General features: G+C 34.0%; 1 protein-coding gene across 1 annotated transcript in view; it reads right to left on the bottom strand.

The window, feature by feature from the left end:
• npr2 (natriuretic peptide receptor 2) overlaps window positions 1-20,973 on the bottom strand; it is a 111,981-nt gene extending 91,008 nt beyond the window's left edge. The window contains exons 1-4 of the mRNA XM_088910540.1: window positions 19,958-20,973; window positions 9,324-9,526; window positions 5,589-5,702; window positions 2,341-2,476 (exon numbers count right to left, since the gene is read on the bottom strand). Of these exons, the coding sequence (XP_088766666.1) occupies window positions 2,341-2,476; window positions 5,589-5,702; window positions 9,324-9,526; window positions 19,958-20,663 (1,159 nt within the window). The 5' untranslated portion in view covers window positions 20,664-20,973. The remainder of the gene's footprint in view (window positions 1-2,340; window positions 2,477-5,588; window positions 5,703-9,323; window positions 9,527-19,957) is intronic.
• Between the last annotated feature and the right edge of the window lie 975 nt (window positions 20,974-21,948).

Raw genomic sequence — 21,948 nt, 5'->3', positions numbered from 1 at the left:
CATTTTAAAATGATTATTTCCCAATACAAGAAAGAGGTCAAATAGTTTCAGCCCAAGGAATTTTTGTATTTCATTGGGACCATCAAAGGTCCTATTTACATGATTAAACTGACTAAAAATACAGTTTTGTTCAGGCAGATTTAGTCAAATACATTTTACACATGATTTTCCAAACTATTGCCAATGTTTACTGAAGAGTTCAAGTACTTAGACTCTTACACTATTTTGGACACCTTAATTTCCTCCTACTAGCAATACTAGATTGAAATCTGTAAATCTTGCAGCTATTATCCCAAATTTTAGTCACTTCTGTATTGATTGATCTTTTCCTACCCCGCCAAAGTTTTAAGATATTTCTACAGAAACAGATCATTAAAGCCATTTGTATTTTGAAGTTGAAACAAAGATGTTTACTTCCATTTTGTCACGGATAGGTATATCCTGAAATAATATTACAAAGGATTATTTAGAAAGTAACACATACTCCATAGGCCCAGTACATTTAGAAATATAAAATGTAATATTTTCAAATTCTTAAATTTTCAAAGATTACCAGAACTGGGCACTGAGGTTGTGACCAACAAAACAGGGGAGACAGATTAAGTTTTTTAAAGAGAAAGTATTAATTAACATTTTTGTGCTTCATCCTGAATTATCTTTAGTGCTGAATTTTAGACAAAGCTGAGCTATAGCATGTCTGGGACTTTAGCCATTATAGCATCTTTTTTTTTCTTTTAAATGCATTTTATTAACATTCTCAACATGCTTCTATCTATTCTGAAGACTCCTGACAACACTAAAGCAAGGCAGTCTGCTAACAGGGACTTTAAGTATCATTAGATAGGAAGTGGAGTGCTGTTGAGCTGCTGCCTGTGTTACAGACATAAAGCCTTAGTATTGCTTGTTCCTGATATCTCTTTCTTTACAAACTAATCATTGGATTGAATTTAACCACACCACCTTGAAAAAGAATAGACTCCGATATGAATGATTGAGTGTATATTTGAGTAAGTTGGAAGCAATCGTAATCAGAAATTCCAATAATGCCTGAGTTTAATCAGAAACAATACACAAATAAGGGCGAAACCATCTCTTGCTCTAACACCTCAAAAAGATTATAATTGTAGTCACTTTTCTTAGTGACTGTATATTTAAAAAATGTCTTCCTTCAGTATTTGCACTAGCAATAACAGGACCAGGTAAGAAAATGTATTTAAGAATATTTAGCTATAGCTAAATTCTTGACTGAGGGTGAACCACCTGGCCTATGTGCTGTAATATAGACATAAAAGTGTATATATATGTTTATATATCTATATTATTGTGATGCTTGTCAATAAATAGGTCCCTTTCCATGGTTTTATGGATGTTTTGTCATTACCAAAAACTTACTAAAAGCTGTAAGTTGTCATAAAACATGACCAGACAAAACTTAAACTTAAACTTCTGTTTCAGTGAACACAAACAACCCTTTAACAGCCAATCGTTTACAATTATTTTGAGAATTTGGTGAAAATAGTTCCTGGTTCAAAATAGGTTTAGAAATCTTGTGGCAAGCGTTTAAGTAGATTGCACTCTGACATACTTGCATCAGAACGATACAGCAGCGGGGCAATTGACAAAGAGCCTACTCAGTCTTATCCTCATTGCATTGTCTAAATTATTTATTAGTTTTGGATTTGAACTACTTTAAACTATTAGCACTTATGTACCATTAGAATATACAGCACAGCAAACATTTCAGCCTCATAAGCCGTCCATTTCTAAAGCTCAATCCATTCTTTTTTTATTGGGGTTTTAAGATCAGTACTTGTTAACGTGATGCTTATTACAGGCAAAAGGAGAAGCAAATGATACCACTGCACGAAACCCTTGTTGATAGCTGATGTGGTGTCTCGGCACAGAAAACAGTTCCACGATGCAGGTACAGATATCAATTGATATTAGAAACAGATTTTCTGTGATCAAACGAGGTAAAAAGTGAATTTTGTCAAAGCATTCTTGGGGAATCAAGGGGTAACTCTGTCATGGACTAGGGTTTCATGTCCCATTGAAATGAAGTCACATATTCTGAGTTTGCTAACTACAGAACGGAAATACCACAGAACCTGTGATAAGCCGAACCTGATGAGTCTCTAGGAAAGAGTATTAACCTTCCTCTCTGTATTGTTGTTAATAATGTTAAATTGTTGTTATCAATTGAATAATTAATAATAATTTAAAGACAAAGTCTTTGAACCTTATTGAAAATTATAAAGAAGGTGTAGTCAGGACCATTACAGCTTTCACTTAAAATACAATACATTCATGTGACAGTTTAATCTCTTCTTATGCACTTACCCCAGAATTTCTGATTTTGCATTTTCTGTGTGATATTTATTCCATCCTTTTGAGAACCTCCTTCATTGAGGGTTTCATTAAGGGCTTGTGCGTACAGCATGAATCCATCGTAGAAACAGCCAGCTATAAAATCCAGCTGCAGAGCAAAAAATAAGAAATGCATTTACTTATGTTATTTCTTCTCTTTAACATGTTCATTTCCACTGTTATTCAGTATTGTAACTAAACCTTCTACAGAGGAAGTCAATACTGGTAAAGTATTAGACAGGTCTGTTGATGTGTTTCCCCATGTAGTTTATTCTCAATCACTTTTGAGAAGTCCTTTCATATTCGGCCTATTACTGGCATTGTAACTTGGCATGGAAAAATAACTTTCATCCAAAGTACATATAATGTTAAAAATAAAACTCTACAAAAATGTAGATGATATAAACTACTCCTTTAGCTACTTTTTAACCACTTACACTAAATTGACTTTCTGCAGAAAACTTCCTTACATCTTGAAAAAAGTGGGACAAATATAACTTTATTGCTTTCAGGGTTTTAATGATTGTACCTTCTCAGGTGACACATTTCAAGGACACTTCCAAAAGAGCAATTCAATAAAAAGATCACATGTGCCTCAAATTATCTAGCAAAATATGTTACACTGTTAAATGCCTGGAAAACAGAATAATTAAGGAGCTTTTCTATCAAAACTATTAAGGTATTAAGGTGTACAATTGCAAATCTACATAAACATAAAACATGGTCCTCAAAGGCTTCTCTTTAAATTTCAACCATAAGAAAACTCACTTTGAGCTCTTTCTGGAAATGTCTCACACACTACAAGGCTCTAATACATCTGCTTCCAAAAAGATTTCTTTTTCTAGGTTGTATAAACTACATGTATGCAGAAAAGTTTATTTCAGAGTGTCCCTCTCTTCCAAGTCCTGGGCCTCTGCATGTCTGTGGATACGCCAACAAATTAAACACTTTAGTTGAGGTGGATAAAATTTCACTTTCTAATATGTCTTTGTAGTGACTTTTCTTTTAAGGAAAGCACACCACGTTTACCACAAACTAGCCTACAAAAGAGCTGATATCATTGGAAGAAATAATATTTACATAATCACAGTTACTGTACTTGTACATACATACAGTATAGTGTATCACTATGTCAGTATGCAGAGTGATGGAGACAGGGAATCTTTATTAGGGCTAGAAGATACAGTAAGAACATACTCCTTCACAGCGTAACACTGTATCTCTATTCTAGTGTTAAACTGCATCGCTGTTTTATCTACAGTCTGGAATCAGAAATCATGACTTATCAGATGGTGTCAACAATGCTACAGTTTGACACCCAAAATACTCAGTCTATCACAGTATTCCAATAAGACATTTTACCAACAAACAGTAATTTCAATGACCGTTAAGGAACAATATCACTTGTAATAAAATATTACTTCTAAACCTTCTACTTCTTTTGAGGATTTTTTCCATTTTTCGTTTAATATGTTTATTTATTGATGTACAGTTCAGTGCTGTCAGTCAATCAGTGGGGGGGGGGGCTTCACTGAGTCAGACTTGTTCTGCATTTATATAGGAGGAACCTACTGCATTGTCTCTACTGCCAGTGTAGAGTTATTATATACTGTATACCGTACATGTACTTCTTGATTTACATGGGGAAAGCATTCCTGAAAAATGCAGCAAAATTCTAAAATGCTAAAATTAAAAACCCATAAGACATAATGTAAATATTTAGGGGCTCTATCCCAGCCAGAGGTTTGAACCCCTAAGCAAAAAGAATTAAACATATTTATTCATGTATGATGCTTATATATTTGTACTGAAAGTCATTTTTAGACAAAATGTTGTCAATGTTATGTAAAACCTGAAGGGAACACTATTGTTAGTGGTTGAAGTCCGTGTCCTTTGATGTATCTAAATTGCACAATTACCTTTGTTTTTTCAGCCAGTGATCTTTTTAATAGCCAATTATTTTAAAGTTTTGTAAGTAAAATTACAACATTTGTCCCTAATTTAGGACTTAAGCCATGTTGTGATTACTGAAAGTTAAGCAAGTAAAACAACCATGGTATTCACAATTTTGAATTATTAAAGTATTTCTTACTATCAATAGTAGGTTCATTAATAGTAAAAATTGTTAAAAAAACATGTTCCTTTGCTTTGAGCTCCAGCTACAGAAGTTATTTACAGCACCTTTAATGTCCAGTGAAACAGAATACCCATCAAATGAAATGCATGTCGTTTTTGTTTTTGTTAAGACTTATGTGTCATTTCTCATGTTATTTTGCTTTGTGACAACACACCATTCATGTTTCCGTCATATTATGTCTAACACATGATAAAATCGTCAAAAGCCTTGTTTTTGAAAAAATCACAAGGTGTTGTTCACAAATTCTTTGCATTAATTTTAATGCTTTTTCTCACAGTTCAATTAACAGTTGAGGGTTTAATTGATTTTAGTTTAGATTTAAAAATATATGTTGCAGGCTAATTCAATAAAGATGTTGGGTGGATTTATTTAGTAATGGTGGGACAACAGGTAACAAGAACATGAAGACGGGAGACTGCCCAGCTGTCTGGGTGTCACTCAAGTGACTGTACACCCAGGCTGCAAACTGGATAATTTCCGAGTATGTTATTTCAAACACTCTTAACTAAAGTTGCCTTTTGCTGAGTGTGGCCAAGTATGTTAAAGTGAGAAATAATTTGTCATAAATTAAGACATGTTTTATATTTGTTTAGGCACGTTAAACCAAAAACAAAATTAAGAGTGCATAAATTGAGACCTACGCATATTGTCTATGTAGTTTTTAGAGTGGGTTTGGCATAAATTGTACAGATCAATTACCAGAAAAGGTCAGTATGCATATATATGCTCCCATTTTATCTTTGGCCTCTGTCATGTCCTAAAGGTGAGTTTTCTACTCAATTTTAAAAGGTGAAGATGTTATGCAGTGTCATACTATTGGATTAAAATCTGTAAGAAAATCTGAATTTTTTTGTTTTTAAAAACACTAATTTTCACTGAATAAGAAACTGCATGTTATTATATAACTGCATATTATTACATAGGTGTTAAATAACTAGCAACTTAAAAAAAACACAATTTATGTCAATACCACTAAAAATTAACATTAAAAAATAAGTTAAGAAATAAGGTTGGGAAGATCTTAACTAATCATAAGAATGACAACTTATAAGTTTAGCAGCATTTATACTTCTTAATCCCTTACCAGAGAGGGTTCCAGTTTAACACTGAAGTCCTGTTTGGCTCTGATATGTAGTTCCTTCTGAAATTTGAAGTATTCTGGGTGGTCAGGTTCCCTGAAGGTTATGACAAATACGGACTGGCAAAATAGAGAAGACAATAATAAATTTATAGCATGTAAGAGAAACTTGGCAAAAAAAGACAAACAATGAATAAAATCGGACAAAATATGAAACAGTGGATCAGAGTTCCCCTCAGCAGGAAAAACATCACTGTTAGACAAAAAAAATATTTAATATGTAAATAGGTCTGAGGTGTCAGGGTAAATTGATGTGAGGAGCAGATGGTTTCCAATGATGACTGATGAGATACAATAAACCCTTTGTTTAACAAGTTAATAGAGGGGAGGGAGTGTTGGTGTTAGAAGAAAATCACGAATTACATTTTTTCAGCCAAAACCACATTATTATTGAGAAATCTACAGTATATATACAGGTAACTGCTAAGATAAAAAAAAAACACTTTGAATAAATAAGGGATACACAGTATATTGTAAGGTGCTTTCACACAAGTGTGGTTCCTAAGTTCAACAATTAAAATCCCACCATGCTTGGACTCATTTATAAAAATGCTGGGCAGGCCCAGTCACCCATTATGTTGGCTACCATGGGTGGAAGAAGAGATTTCAGTGAATTTAAGAGGGGGATAATTGTTGGAGCACGTTTGGCAGGAGCTTGACTGATGAAGTCTGTTCAGCTTGCTGATGTTTCACGAGGAACAATGGCTAAGGTGATGTTGGCATGGAAGTCTGAGAAATAGACATCATCTACTAGGGGCTACTGTGGACGAATACACATACTCCTGGACCGATACTAGGCAAAACAGATAAGCAACTCTGGATCAGTTGACTGTGAATGTCAATCTAAGGTTATAACAGGCAGTTTAATCAAACACAGTCCATTGAGAACTTCACAGAGAGCAATACTATGCTCAGGTTGCAGGGTATAAACCCCTTATTACACCTAAAAATGCACTTTTGCATTTTTAAAGAGTAAAGTGGAGCAAAGAACACAAGTAATGGTCTACTGACAGTGGTAAGAAGTCATATGGTCAGACAAGTCATCTTTCACCCTGTTCTCAACAAGCAGATGAGTAGATGTATGACACATGCCAAAAAAAGCCTAGAGGCTCGAGCGCTTGTTTTCCAAAGTGCCCCTCAGAGGGCAAGGTAAATGACAATAAATGCAAAGCCATTCTGTGAGATCATGTTCATCCTATAGGTGAAGCATTTCTATCTTAATGGGAGTGGAATCTTCCAGAATTACAATGCCCCCACAGGGTTCAAGTCATCACTAAATGGTTTGATGAGCATGAAAATGATGTAAACCATGCGCCATGGCTGTCCCAGTCACCAGATCTCAACCAAATTGAACACTTATCCGAGATTTTGGAGGGGCGCCTGAGAGAGCGTTTTCCACCAACATCAACAAAACACCAAAAGATGGAATTTCTCAAGGAAGAATGATCTCACATTTCTCCAGTGTCCCAGACATGTGTAGAATTTATGCACATTGAAGCTGTTCTGATGATTCATGGTGGGCCAACACTCTATTAAGACACTTTATGTTGGTGTTTCCTTTATTTTGGCAGTTACCTGAATATGATTTCTGGATCTTCGGACTTATTTTTTGACAATTGCAATCAACACAGCGGGACAAGAGGGACAAACCTATATTGCTCCAAAGACTGTGATGCCAAGTAAATTCACAATTTCAACACTCTTTGAGCAACTTAAAGTATGTTCAATTTCACAGAAAAATATGAGCTCCTGGAAATGCCAGGTGATCACTGTACATATGGCATATATGCACAGTCAGTTAATGAAATATTGTGAGAATGCATTTCTTTACAAAAAAATATAAAGGTTACACCTTCAGCATTATATATTGTGGTGATTGTCGTTTAAGACAGAGAATTCACTTAATTAACTATTTCCAGCCAACACAACAAGTAACTCTGAATTAACAACTCAAAAAACTGTGACGGAGACTGCTCCCTCACCTGTTCTACCTTCCACAACTGATGCTATATGACCTTAGTTTCTTCAAACCTCTAAAGCAATTTCCTCATTGGAAAAGGAATACTGACCTCAAGATTGATGTGAAGAAAAGCATACGGAACATGCCTCCATTGTGTACTTTTTTTAAGTAGGATGAAGTTCAGTGTTTTTCGTGGGGACTATGCTGCAAAGTCATACCATTTAGATTAGATACTACAGCTCTACCTTGGTATGTAAAACAAGAATTGGTAATGTATTGTGATGGTTCAGCATGTAAGTATGGATAATTTCTAAACTCATAAAAAATAATATAACACAATCTTTTAGACATTCTATATTTATTGTATTTTTATAGCATGGTGTTATATGCAAAACACTTAAGTAATAAGTATACTATTAATATCCTCAATGAATTGAGGGAGGAGCTGAAACAAGCACTGAATAACAACATTAAACACAACAACGGTGTATGTATATGGAACATCAAAATGTAAGACAGCTGCCTCCTTCGGCTAAGCATAAAGTGAATTTATTAATTATTCAAAAAGAATTGTGAAATATGAACCAGAAGGCAAAACTTTGTGGAAATGCATTTAAAACCAAGAACAGGAAACTCTACTTTACCCAGAGGGTTGTAGGAGTATGAAACAAGCTACACAGACATGTTGCTGAAGTCAACACCTTCTTTCAAGAAACAACTTCATGAAATACTTGGGCAAAATGGCCTCCTCTTGTTTGAAACCTTTCTTCTGCACTTATTCACAAAATACACTCCACAAGGCGGGTAAGACCTCTTAATTGTTCAACCTAGTTCTCTTGCACATTCACACATGTGTGCCAACACTGCATGGGATTATGGATGCCCTTGTAATAAAATGTTGCTGGTTGATCCCTGAGTCATTCTGTCACTGCACTGCCACTGTCACTCACTCTGACTTTGGAGCGCTTCTCTCAACTGTGAATTGCCTATGGTCACAGGGGCCTCCCCTGGAGTATGTCTACACAGGACTGTACACAACTAAAACAACAATGCAGTGCTTTCAGGAACTTCACCTTGAACTGCTACCCTACACACCACACCGTCTGAATTTCATGCCAATGGGCTGTCCTCTGTTTGAACCATTGCCAGGTGGCAAAGGTATGCAGAACGTGCATAGGGACTGCGTAGGAAACAAAATAATTCTGCAGAAACCTAGAAGAAAGTTTTGGAACATGTCTGGCGGATATTTCAGAAGTTCACTTAGTGATGTATGTTCATGTCTCTTATTATTAATAAGTCTGACAAGTACAGAAGCAGGGCTGACAAGGAGAGGAACTGGTTGGCTGAAGCTAGAATGTCTGCACCCTTTTTTTTGTATTTTATTAAATTTTCATAATGTGGATTGACAGAATAATATGATTAGGAACACATAGTAAATAAGACTTATTGGCATCCAGATCTCACTTCACACATCTGTACAGTAGCACAAAATGCAGCATAGGGTTATCTTTTATGTGTATATATGTTTCCAGTTGCTTGTGTTATAGTTCATTAAAATAAAATCCAATAATAAATGGGATGAATCCAATAATAATATTTTAGAATTTTCATCAGTTCATGTTAAGTACTCTGAATCATATTTCACTTTTCAAAAGCAATTCATTTGCAACCATTTTTATCAAAAAACAAAACATTAAATTCCTTCACTGACGATTTTATACCTGAAAAATCTTCATAGTATCTGTTCCATCTGTTATCTCTTTGTTGTGCCAGGGCTTCTTAGCTTCTCTATTTGTGTCACCTTTCAGGCTTTCTGCAAACACATCCAAATAGAAGATGGCATAGTCTTCATGATTTAATTTTTCTTTCTGAAACTGGTTCATTATCTCCAGAAAGGTCTCCAATGGTCCACAGATATAAACAACTGAAGGATACAAAAGAGAAAGTAATCAGTCGCCATTATAAATTGGAAAATGAGATTCAGACTGAGAACTGACTCAGAATGTGCTTTTGTCTTACATTGATCATTACAAAATGCACACTTTAACCCATTAATTTTACTAACAAACAGCTGGACAGTGAGTGTGCACATGTCTGGTTGAAGTATACCACTTCACATTGACATTCAAACATATTCATAATTAAGGTGTTGCAATGAAATGTTTAGTCCTCACAAAAAATTGCTCTGATTCTCCCCTTGAACATAAACTATAGCACTCAACTTACTGCTGAAGAACTATGCATGCAACAGGCATATTGAGGCACCAACTGGGTAATAAAAAATATTACTAAGCCAGAGAAAGCCATCAGTCATAGTGATAATGGAATGTGCATATTAATAAGAGCTGTCTGAATATATTAAAATAAATATACAGTAAAATGCTATAATTCTACCATAAGAGTGCTTAAACTTGACTTTAGTGAGATTTCACATTCTGTTGACAGCTGCAGAAATATGAAAATTAATTTCCTAAAACTCTCTGAAGCAGAAATGATACAGTTGACCATCTTTGTGGTCTACCAAGTGCACAACTTCATTATCGTTGAGGTCCTAATTAAGGAAAATACCCCAAAAACCACACATGTCATATGCAGGGCAGATTTTGCTGAGAAAAAGAAGTCACTAAATTTAGGCATGGTCTCACACTATACAGTACAAGTGGTTGGTGACATTGTCCTAACACAAAGTATTGAGTTTGAATACTGTGATGTAAGCTTTAAGTACGTGCATCTGTAATGTAATGTAATGCAAAAAGTAATGTTTTTACATTACTTTTTCATGTTGCCTGCTACATGCTGATAATATTATTTAAAATGGTAAGCATTTAGGCCTGATTTTTAAATATTTTATATTTTATATGGATTGTTGCCAGCTCTGTGGCAGTCCTCCAAGTGACCAGGCATTTCCTGAAGTGCCCAGCTACAGTGGGCAATAACCAAACTTTGAGCCAAAGTCGGATTCATTTTTATTTAACTTTGGCTTATGTCTGGTCACGTCAAAAAGTGCCCAGTGTCTATTGGACACATGCCAAAAAAAAGAGAGGAAAATATTCCGTACTGTAAAATGACTGAAGTAAAATCAGCCATATCTTTTTGTTTTGATTATACAGATAATTTCATAACATTTAAACCTTCCATAATTTATAACATGGAACAAAATGAATAGAATTTTTCAAACAAAAAATGCAAAAGTAATGAAAATAAATGAAAATCATGGGACTTCATGCTGAGCAACATGATAATTTATACTGTATTGGGAGTAATGATCATGGTTATAATACTGAATTGTATGACTTACATTTTTTATTACTTGTAGCTATTCCAGATGTATTCAGAAACTCACAGCTACTGTGCTGGCACTTTCTGACAGACCAGTTTAAGACCATTTATGTACAATATGTATTAAGCTACATATGAAAAACATACCAAGGCACTGACTTGTGTATTACAGGCTTTTGTCTTCTACAAAACAGTGAACCTAAACCAAAGCCATCCTTCTCCTCTTCCAAAAGCGATCTGCAGCATAGGTTAAGTTCTTCCTAATCTTTGCTTCTGCAAAGCTGTTTTCAAAAATTACCACAATAATTACCACTACAGTAGTGCTCTAGATGTGTCACTTGATGGTTAAGGGTTCGTATCCTGTGTGGGACACACTGTTGCTATTGTACTGTTGCTGTTCCTGTGCTGTTGTACTGTTGGGCAAAACATTACATGCAGAGTAAAATGCCCTGCTATACAAATGCAAGTTACTTTGGATAAAAGGCAAACATTAATATCACCTAACATGTTTACAGAAAAATAGATGTTTATGTGGATTAAAAAACAAATACATGTGTAAAATACACTTTTTATAAGCTTTGAATAAAAGCTTGTACCATGTATGAGTTTTGATCTTAACACTGTATGTCAAGTGGTTCCTGAAAGAGTCTTGTTTATTAGAATCAATGATAAAGAGCATTGCAAATATTTTAAAAAATATAATGATAGAATCTTCTCTAAGCTCCCATTAGATCTTTACATATCTCTGTTGTTTATCCATTTCAGTGTGAAAAATTATCAGCAGTCTTTCCAAACTACATTTGCAAAAATGAAGTATATTGTAATTTGCTAATGTGTAAAAATAAATGATTGCCTTTGGTATAGTTTTGCTTTTTGAAATAATAAAATGTCCTTATTAATAACATTTATTTTTTAGGACCACTATATTGTAGGTTTTCACCAACAACCCTTAAATCATTAAAGAAAACAATGACACCTGATGGTTGGTATATTATATTCCATTTAAAGGTAAGCAATATTTAAGATTATTATGTTTTTTTATAGTAATTGTTAGTTAAAAAATGATTTTTATACAACACATTAGACACCATTACAAATCATTTAAACATTTACACTAAAATGATCATTTAGAACTTATTAAAATTCAGAGAACGTGAGTTAAAATATTATATTATACAACTGACTGATTCGTGATTTGAAGTAATTGATACGTAACCACTTTACATAGTCTATAACCATCAGTATTTATGCTTCTTATAATGACACATGCTAAGATGTGTGTGTTTTTACAAGTTTCTTCTTCCATGTGGTTAAAAGCTAGCAATGAGGGATCCTAGAAGCTCCCGTTTTAGATTTGTACTGCCTTTCTTGTAAAGTACACACACATCTACATAAACCCAGACACAAGCACAAATATAGTTATCTGTGTCTTACAAAGTCTGTACTTATTATTCTGTTTGCATTTGCATCCAAGAAAAAGAAGGGCCTCAAGGTATTAGCTTTTGCAATGTGACGTGGGATCCTATTCTAAATGTCTTTCATGCTTTATTTGAAAAATTGCTATCATATCTGTCTTTTTTACATTTGTAACCTGAAGTCATACATTCTGAACCAGAATCAACTAAAACTGGCATATTTTGGTGATTTTGTCCCTAGAGCTGTTTCTTTAATTAATCATCTTCTCTTAGTAACCTGTTGCACTTTTTCTCAACTTTAAACCAATGAAGAAGAAGGTATTTAATTACAGCCCTGTCAAAACCACTGCCTCCTCATAAAAATGAGGAAACCCAGAAATCAAAGCAAAGTGATAAGCACACATTATATTTGATTTTGGAATTTTATACGTTCTGGCTTCTTGTCTCTCCCAGCTTGTTAATTGAGCATGATATAATTCCTGGATTGAGTTTTAGAAAATTGTTTTTTTACAAGAATGGAAATGGCATTTTCCATTGTTGTAAAAGAAAACTAAAGAAGATAGAAGTAAAATAATTCCAAGGAAAAGAAACATAATGTTCTCCACAGCATTGCCAAAATAATTAAGCAATAGTTGTATGGTAATTTGGGATATCAGGAAGGATGAAGGGTCTGCTATTATTCTGTGACATTCCTGGGCATGTTCATTCTGCGAACTGTATGCAGTACATATTATTAATTGTTTCTATATTACAGTATGTTTTCACGCCAGGACACCAGATCAAATTCCTGGTACATGTAGCTGTACTTGGCCAATAAAGTGATTCTGATAAACTGATAAAGATTCTTCTCTTCCAGAAAAAAATCCTACTGAGCATATTATAATACCTTTATTTTTTATTAATACATCTTACACACTTATTTCATTTGTATTATGTTTCTTTTATTGTTATGTTAAAGGACTGCTTTTTTCATTTGGAACCCTTTAAGAATTAATCACAACTTATAAATGTATGCCAGTTGATTAAGAGAAGTATCTTAAAAGCCTACAATGATTTTTCAGTTTAAAAGATTTTTTTAACAGTTTTGTTTATCCAACACTACTAAGGATATACCGTGTTCTGCGGTATATTTCTGGAAAAACACAATATGTTTTGTTGCTGTAGATGTGTTGAGTCAATACTGTTGGGCATCATTATCTTAAATGAGTCAAGAAAGTATTTACTGGAGAGGAAGAAAAGAGCAGCTGAGGCAACAAGGGTAGCACCAGATTTATCTTTAGTTGACCTCCTCTGGGATGAAATAGAGAGGAATGTTCATCTAAGAGGATTCCACACTGTGGACAAGCCCTGGCAGATTCCCCAGAAAGTATGTCCCTGACTGTCACAGGAAGGTCTAACTATGTGACCCTGAGGTCATGGCTACAGGTTCTTAAAAGAAACAGGAATCACTATCATAAACATTTCAGATCATTAACTCTTGGTGTGATGAAGTGCTTTCTTGTTATCTGCCTAGCTACTTTTTAGTGTTTTGTTGAATCCACTGATGTGAAACATGGCCTTTTCATGTACTCCTTGTTTTTGACATAAAGTACTGCCACAACATACGTCCATAAACTATCAAAATAGGCTTAGGAGAAACAGCAAGCATTTACAACATTAATGTAGTTCAAGGGTAGTACAAACGTTTTCATAATTTACATATATCATCCTGTAGCCTATAATCAAATCATTCAACTTCGGTTTAGGGTGTTAAAGAAGACTTTCTGCAACAGTAACCCATTACACTGTAACATGTAATTTCCTCTGTGAACAGTTATAGTCTAAATGATAAAATATAGAAGTGAAAGATAAAACTTTGATGTGGATACCTAGAATTAGGGATATTTGGGGATACTTATATGTTCATGAATTTGCTCTAGCGATGCAACTGCAATGAAATACACAACTTTCACCTATTAAAATGTGGTATTCTGAGTCAGGGGCTGACTCAGTTGATTCACTTCCCAAGAATCAGCTCTCAATTATTAACATGAGAGATATTTGCAAGCATAAAACAATATAGCTTTCTCCTTAAATGAGTGATTTACATGCCTGGCAATATTAAGGATATGTAAAATGTCATAAACGGATAAAACTTATCACGGCCGTAGTACTTATTTTTAAGTTTCACTTAAAATAATTTAAAAAAGGATATGTCATGACCGTATTTGCATTTGTTTTGTTCAAAGTCAGTCTTGGATCTGTAACACGACAGAAACATTTCAATTTGGAGAAATTCAGAATTACTTAAATGCGACCACATTGGCCTTGTCTTTAACAGATGAGGATCTGTTCCAATTGATCTGTTCCAATCAGATGAGGATCTTTCCAATTGCTTCACTCTTCTCTGTTGCAACTCTCTATTTCCTCAGAGACTCGCTTATCTGAGTCCGAAAGGCAATTACTTAGGGAAAGAGACGTACTGAGCTACTTAACATTGGTGTTTTCCTGCTTCCCTGTACATCAAATTGACAAGGATAATCTGTACTTCTTACATGTCTGTGATATTCAATTTTTTCTACATAGAGTAATACATTTTTTATGAGGTTTGAGTGGGCATCAGCATCGGGTGTACAGGCAGGAAAGGAACAAGTAGAGGTTAATTTCACACTGAAAAGTAGAAAGGATAGGCACAACATTTCAGGGGCTGAGCCTCCCTAATATCTAAAGAAGGCTGAAAAGCTTATTTTTTTTCTCTGCTTTTCAGTATGGAATTAATTTCTACTTGTTCCTTTTTCTATTGCTCTAGAAAGTTTTATCTGTTTTTCTTTTCCTTCTTCCTTTATGTTCAATCTTTCGATCACCAGGTGATAAAAATGGAGCAGAGTGTAGGTACCCATGCTGCCTGAGAAATCTATATTGTCAGATAATAAAATAAGAACTGGCACACATTAGATAGGAAATGCTCCCTTAATGGAAAAATATATGGACCTACTGCTGAATTAACTAAAAAATCATTACTCAAACATACTTAAAAGAAACTGCCACATGTAAAAAATGTAAAGAAAATATGAAACTCGACTGTTGTTATTTATATCAGGTACTGACAGGCTTGTTTTGGTTAGACTTTCCATCCTTAATTCATTAAATAATCACTGAGTGGTTACAGATACAGTACTTAAAAATATTTGTCAATAATAATTAAATCAACAAACCAATCAGCAACAAAAAGTGCCGTCATCTACAATAAAATAACTGAGAGGGAAACAGCAAAGTCTCTGTACCACAGAGAGAACAAAGATTATATAAACATGCTTAAGCAACTTTAAAGCCATTTTTTTAAATTAGTCCACTTTGTCTTAACATCAAGTAAGCTTATTTTCCCAACACTATGTGTTAGAAAAACTGCATGCTATAAAATACATTGTCTCTTGCTGAATTTATCTTCTATATATTTTAATATGCTTTCATGAAAAAATGGGAGAAAAAATTAATCTGACCATGTTCAGCAGCTGAAAGCTAAAAAAATAAATGTATAACTGATTTACTGCTGAAGTATGCATGTTCTTTATCTATCAAATTGCGGTAATACTCTTACAAAGAAGGTGTGATCTTATAACATGTGAGGTTTGTTGCATTAAAAACTAAACCAAAAAAACTATTTGGCCCAGCTTTGAAATTATTCCAGTTCTTTTTTTCCTTGTAAATTAATAACCCTAAATAGGATTTAAAAACACTTTATAGCTTTGTTAATTTTCTGATAATTATCATATTAATGTTTTTTAAAATGTACATTGAATCCAGTTCGGATCTCATTTAAAAAAGAAAAATCTAAGTTCTTTAAAAAAACACTGAGAAAATGTCAACTCAAGAATGGTAAGTCAAGACAAAAACAAGATACAAAACTGTCAGTAATCACTTAAAATGATATTGTATGTAAGTTAACTCAGTCAAGCATTAATAGAAATTATGAAAAGGCTACTAAGGAGACAAACGTTTTTGATATAAACGTTATATATCCAAGTTGTCACTGTTATTAAAACTGTTATTAAAAGATAAAAGAAGTTTCTTCTTGATAATGGCATCCTGATATTGAAGTTAAACTGGGTACAATTTAAAATCAAGTAAATTGCATGCTGGCATGATACTGTGGAACAGTAAATAAATTCTCTGATGGCATTTCAGAAAACTAAATTATTCCGTCACGATAACTGTTGTGTTATAGGAGCAGAACATAATTCAGAAAGAACTCATTTTTTATGTGAGGTAGACAAACATCAAGTTTTTAGGATACAAAAAGAAAGTGTATGTGTTTTAAAATAGTTTACATGTGATAATTGATTGAGATTGTCATTCACAACTTAAAAATTGAATTTGTCTTAAGAAAGGCTATATGCATATATACTGTTGAATGGAAACTTCACAAAAAAGTGAAAACTATCAAAGGTAACTTGAATATAAGGAATGTGCAATTTGTCATCAATTTGTCATCATAATTGGCTGCTTTTTTTCTTGTCCTTAGATCACTTCACAGTAATTCAGAGACTACCAATGTCCAAACTGTCAGGATTTCTCTTATTAAGATAAGAATCCACACCTTCCAAATTTTTTAAAGGATTTTCTCCTAGCTCAAATCAACATACTCAAGGGAGTATTTCAGAGACTGCTTTGTCTTTACCCAATGAATTCACTATTTTCTGAAAGTTCCACAAGTTCAGCAAGAAACAGGGCAAGAGAATGTCTCAAGAGTATCTGGAGATAAAAATGTGGTGAAAATCTTCACTGAAATAAAGCATTTTGAAAGCTTTCCTGGAAATTAATACAGAGGTATATTGCTTTTGAGAGTTTTCCATTATCAGTTTTGATTCTTATCAACATACAATTTGAAATATTAATGTAAATAAAACAAAGCTAATTTGAGCTTCTTCTTGTATTACACTAATTAAATAACTACTTTACAGAAGATAGAGAAATAAACAACCTTAAAAGGCAAAACAGCAGTTCATAATTTTGAAACCTTGATATACGTCATTACCAAGTCTAAGCTCAAAGGTTATTTTTCCATTAAACAAAAGGTTGAAACATTTTTAAAGAGCCATTATAATTTTAATAGGAAGTAATTTAGTTGAAGAAATGCCCCAAAAATGCAATTATCCAGTATTTCAGTAATCACTTACCACAAAATAAGTATGATTTATATCTGGTGTAATTTCCTTCACTCAAAAAGTATTTTACATTAACCCTGGAAATGCTGAATGTTCTGTTGTTTCTTTGTATATTAGAAGTGATGTCACTTCAGAAAAGTGTTTTTTAGTAAGCTCCATTTGAAAAAATAAAGTCAAACCCAATTATGTAAAACAAATTATGTATAAATATTGTTTTAAGGTTTAGTGTGTAAAATTTAATTTTTGTTTATATAATTATGGTCTTTTACAAAATAGCTTTACATGTTAATTACAATTAAATATATTCATCATACATGTATATCTGATGTCTGAACCCCCAAACTGAAATTAGTTATTATATAGTACATGCTGTTTGCCTTTATCTTCAATAAGTATGAAGCAGATCACATACTTTCAACAAATGTATTTGATTCTATGTTAAACTAGTTTCAAAATGCCGTACTCTCAGAGACAGTAGGTATACCTTGAAGTTTGAAAAAGGTGTAAAGTATACTTCAAACTGACATCTGCACATCTTCTAGAATTGTTACATCAACCTTTCAATCGCCCAATTGTTTTATATACATTAATGTCTGTAATTTCTTTTAAACAAGTATAAATCAGTTTCTTCATCAATAATTTATCTTTTAAAACGAAGTGAGTACTATGTACGGCTTGAGTATGACTTTATTTTGCTAGGATGAATTACATAATTGCATCTTCTTTACTTATCCTGTGACCAGGTATGTGGTAATAATTTGCAATACATCTGCATAATCATGTAAGAAATTGCATGTGCAGTGCTCTGTATAACACATACAGTATACAGTACATTTAAAAGTCAGAAATAAACAGCGATATTGTTGCGGCTCTCCCTGTACCACTTCTTTCGTATTTACGGTGTTATGTCATCACTATGTAAAAGTGTTTTCAATAAATTTATATAGGCCTAATTTGATAACACTGGGACTAAGTAGGAGAAATGCACGACTTCAATCTGTTGGTTACTAGGATTTACTGGAGGAGTTTAAGAATTCATGTCCGCAAAAACGATCAATGTAAATCAGTTGAAACATTATATAACACCAATCTGCGGAAAGGCAAAAGAAAAACCGAAAAAGAGAAGGAGAAATTTCAGATATTTAACAACCTCCCCACTTTTCTGATTAAAGGTAGTCTGAGACCTATACTTATAATATGAAAGAAGCGTTCTGAAGAGTGAAGATAGATATTATTTTACTTTTTTGCTGTGTAAGATTAATGCTTTCGCAAAATATTAGTTTTTCGTGACCTTTGTCTGACAACGCAAACTAAAGGGAAACGAGGAACTCCCTGCAGACTGTGATATGCATTACATAAATCTGTTAGGGCTCTCACCAACCTTCTGATCCCGAGTTGTGTTACCCCATAAAATGTTCCAAGTCTGAGTGCTTTGAGAGTAAGTACTGTGTATGTACTGTACGTTCCTGCCTGTATTATCCTACATACAGTCTGTAATGCTTACTTAGAGAAATTCGTAAGACTTACATTTTAAATAACAGTATTGTGCCAATCATTCACCACAAACTACGTGCGATTTCGTAAACACTAAGTGAACGTTTTTCTGTAAATATCCATTGACTCATCGTGCCATTACTTTAATGTGCAAAAATGGAAAGCATGTTTAGCAAACCGAACTGTTTTCGACACATTGTACAGCAATTGAAGCAAAAAATGCTCTCTCTACCAAAATGTTTAAAGTAGGATAATTAACGTGTACTTTCATGGAGGCTGTATGCTTTTACTTTTTTTTGCGTTTATGCAGCATACTTTTTTGAAACGTTGACTAAATCCACTGCGCTGTTCTAGTCAAATAATTAGCTTTGGCTTCATCTAAAATCCCACCTGTATAATAGAAGACTTGAAAAAAATGTATCCAGACGCAGCGAGTTTGGAGTCTCTCAACCCCCTTGGCTCTTGCCAAAAGAAGGCATCATAAATAACTCGCCCGGAGGCCCGAAAGATCAAAGATCCAGAGGACATAGACAGGTGGTCACAATGAAGAGCTTGAAATTTCGTTAAAATAGGTTTTTCTATAGAGTAAGAAATGCATCTCAAATAATGCATCTCTTCTCTTTTCTGTAAACTGCAGCAATCATCGTTATGATGCAATTTTGTTTTCTTAACATATATATAGATAAAGTTTATAGTAGAACTTCTATATTTAATCTACATATAGAAAATCAAATATAACATCAAAATTATATTGCACAAAGTTTATACTTTAAATAATATTCTGCGAATCAGTTTGTTTGAAATTACCGATTTGTATGATTTGAAATAAAAACAATTTAGAACCGTTATGTTAAATTCAGCACATCAATGTCGAAACACATTACATAAATTGGAGTGAACCTAATATTCAACAGATTACCCATCTCTCGATTTAAGACTACAGAACACATCTCAAAGATCTACTTGTACTGAAAATGTGTTGCATTTTAGGCATAGGGTACATGCAAATATCTCCAAACTTACTTCTTCCGTTGTCTTTTATGAATGTAATAATTTCTTTGTAATCATAGATTTGTGTTTCTGAGTAGGGATGAGGAAAAATGGTTACGTTTGCGTTTTTCAACATACTATAAATGCCTTCGGATAGGAAATAATAAGGACGGTCATCCTTTCTCAAGTCATGATAGATCATTACTACACGGGAGGTCCAGTTAAAATATGAATGGAAATTATAAACGAATTCTCCAAGTTTCGTGGTTGAGGGCCCGGTCCTTACAACAGTTTTGAACTGATCCTTCTGATCAAACCCAAAGGCTGGTGCCCATGCTGTTATCAGGGGGATCTTCCAATGGGTGGCAAACCTCCCAACCGAAGCGACGGAGTACACACAACCAGGTCCGAAAAAAACGTCGGGGTTGTTGTAGAGTTTTATATCCACAGCAACTATCTGAGAAAGAGTTTCAGAGCAGCCACCACCTTCATCTTCAGTGCTGGTGTTCATGAGGTTAAGGTGGTACCCCCTCAGAAGTCCGCCGTTCTTCTGAATTTCTTCATTCGCCATACGAATTGCTGGAAAGACTCTTGGAAGTGCCCAGGCGTACTTGCTATAATTATCAGGCAACATCACAGCCACTGTGATATTCTTTCCCAGATCTGTTCTACCAGTGCTTAACAGAGAAAAAATGAACATTAAAAGAAAACTACATCCAAGCTTCATTTTGTATCCCATTGCTAAGGATTCAACGAAGATTAATTATTTCAAGCTTCTTAACAGTAATTTACTGAGTAAAGACACCTGATAACAGAAACGGAGATTTAAATATCGCAACCAAAGCATATATGATTATTTTAACCCTGTAAAATATAGAAAAATCTATCCAAATAATTATCATAATAATCCACAGGTTTCTTATGTTATCATTTCCTAATAAATCCTTTAATGTAGTTCTTTCTCCAGGCCGTTGCTAACTTCAGTCTCATGTCGAGCCGAATCACTTCGTTTGCTACTCTTCCACGGGTCCTCTCTTGTATGTGATAGCATCCATCCAGATGACTTCAACTTAAAACATCGGTAAAAGCTGCAGCTCAGCCCCCAAAAAACGTCACGTCAGTGTAGGTGAATCATAGACGGGCTGGTGGCGCCATCTGCCTGTCAAACAAATAACACTGACTCTCAGCGCAATACAGTATTAGTATTTGGATATTACAGATTCACAATTAACTAAATTTGTGCTTTATTAAGCGTTGCTCCTTTGTTCAATTTCTGTTGATTAAGAGCAGCAGAAAAAAAAGAGAACAAAGGTAGATTAAAATTATGTTGGGTACACAACAGTTACAATCACTTTAAAACAACTTTTCCACCATCCCACTTAAAATTGTCCCCTCAGATGTCAGTGTGGGATGCCTAGGGCTCCTTATTGAGGAGGGTCCTGACCTCATATATGGCTTTGTGTATCTAAAGTATCTGGGTCAATGTGCTGTTTTTTACACATCTACCTAGATTAGAACTGGCACAATTTAAACTTGTTCAACCTCAACCTCTTTTCTCTGATGTATATTATTTCAAAATAATGTCTATGAAATGAAGAATACCATCACTGGTAAGATCATAATGGGAAATCACAACAGAATGTGAATATCTGTGTTATATGGGAAAGGACTGCAGTGTCTCTAATACATACAATATTAGAGTTACAAATAATCAAGGGGTATACTTTTAAGACTAAATAATAGAATGGAAAACATGAAACTCCCATTAAAAAGGGAAAGAATACAAAATAAATGTTACTGTGTTTTGTCACTTCTAAATGAGGTCTTTGTAGTTATTGTGTTACTTGTAAATAATTTGTTTGAAATGTTGTGTCTTTTTTCTTTCCCTTTCAGCATGGAATAAACTTTTATCTTTTACCCTTGCAGCCTACACACGCTGACGCAGCTACCTACTAGAAGAAGAAAATATCTAGCTCATAGAGAGGAGTACTCTGTGAAAAAAATAACTTCTACAGATAATTAGA

The sequence above is a fragment of the Atractosteus spatula genome, chromosome 3, assembly GCF_055471065.1.
Source record: "Atractosteus spatula isolate fAtrSpa1 chromosome 3, fAtrSpa1.hap1, whole genome shotgun sequence".
Taxonomy (NCBI): domain Eukaryota; kingdom Metazoa; phylum Chordata; class Actinopteri; order Semionotiformes; family Lepisosteidae; genus Atractosteus; species Atractosteus spatula.
Note: the sequence above shows the minus strand (reverse complement) of the source record. Positions and strands in the feature narration are given on the sequence as shown.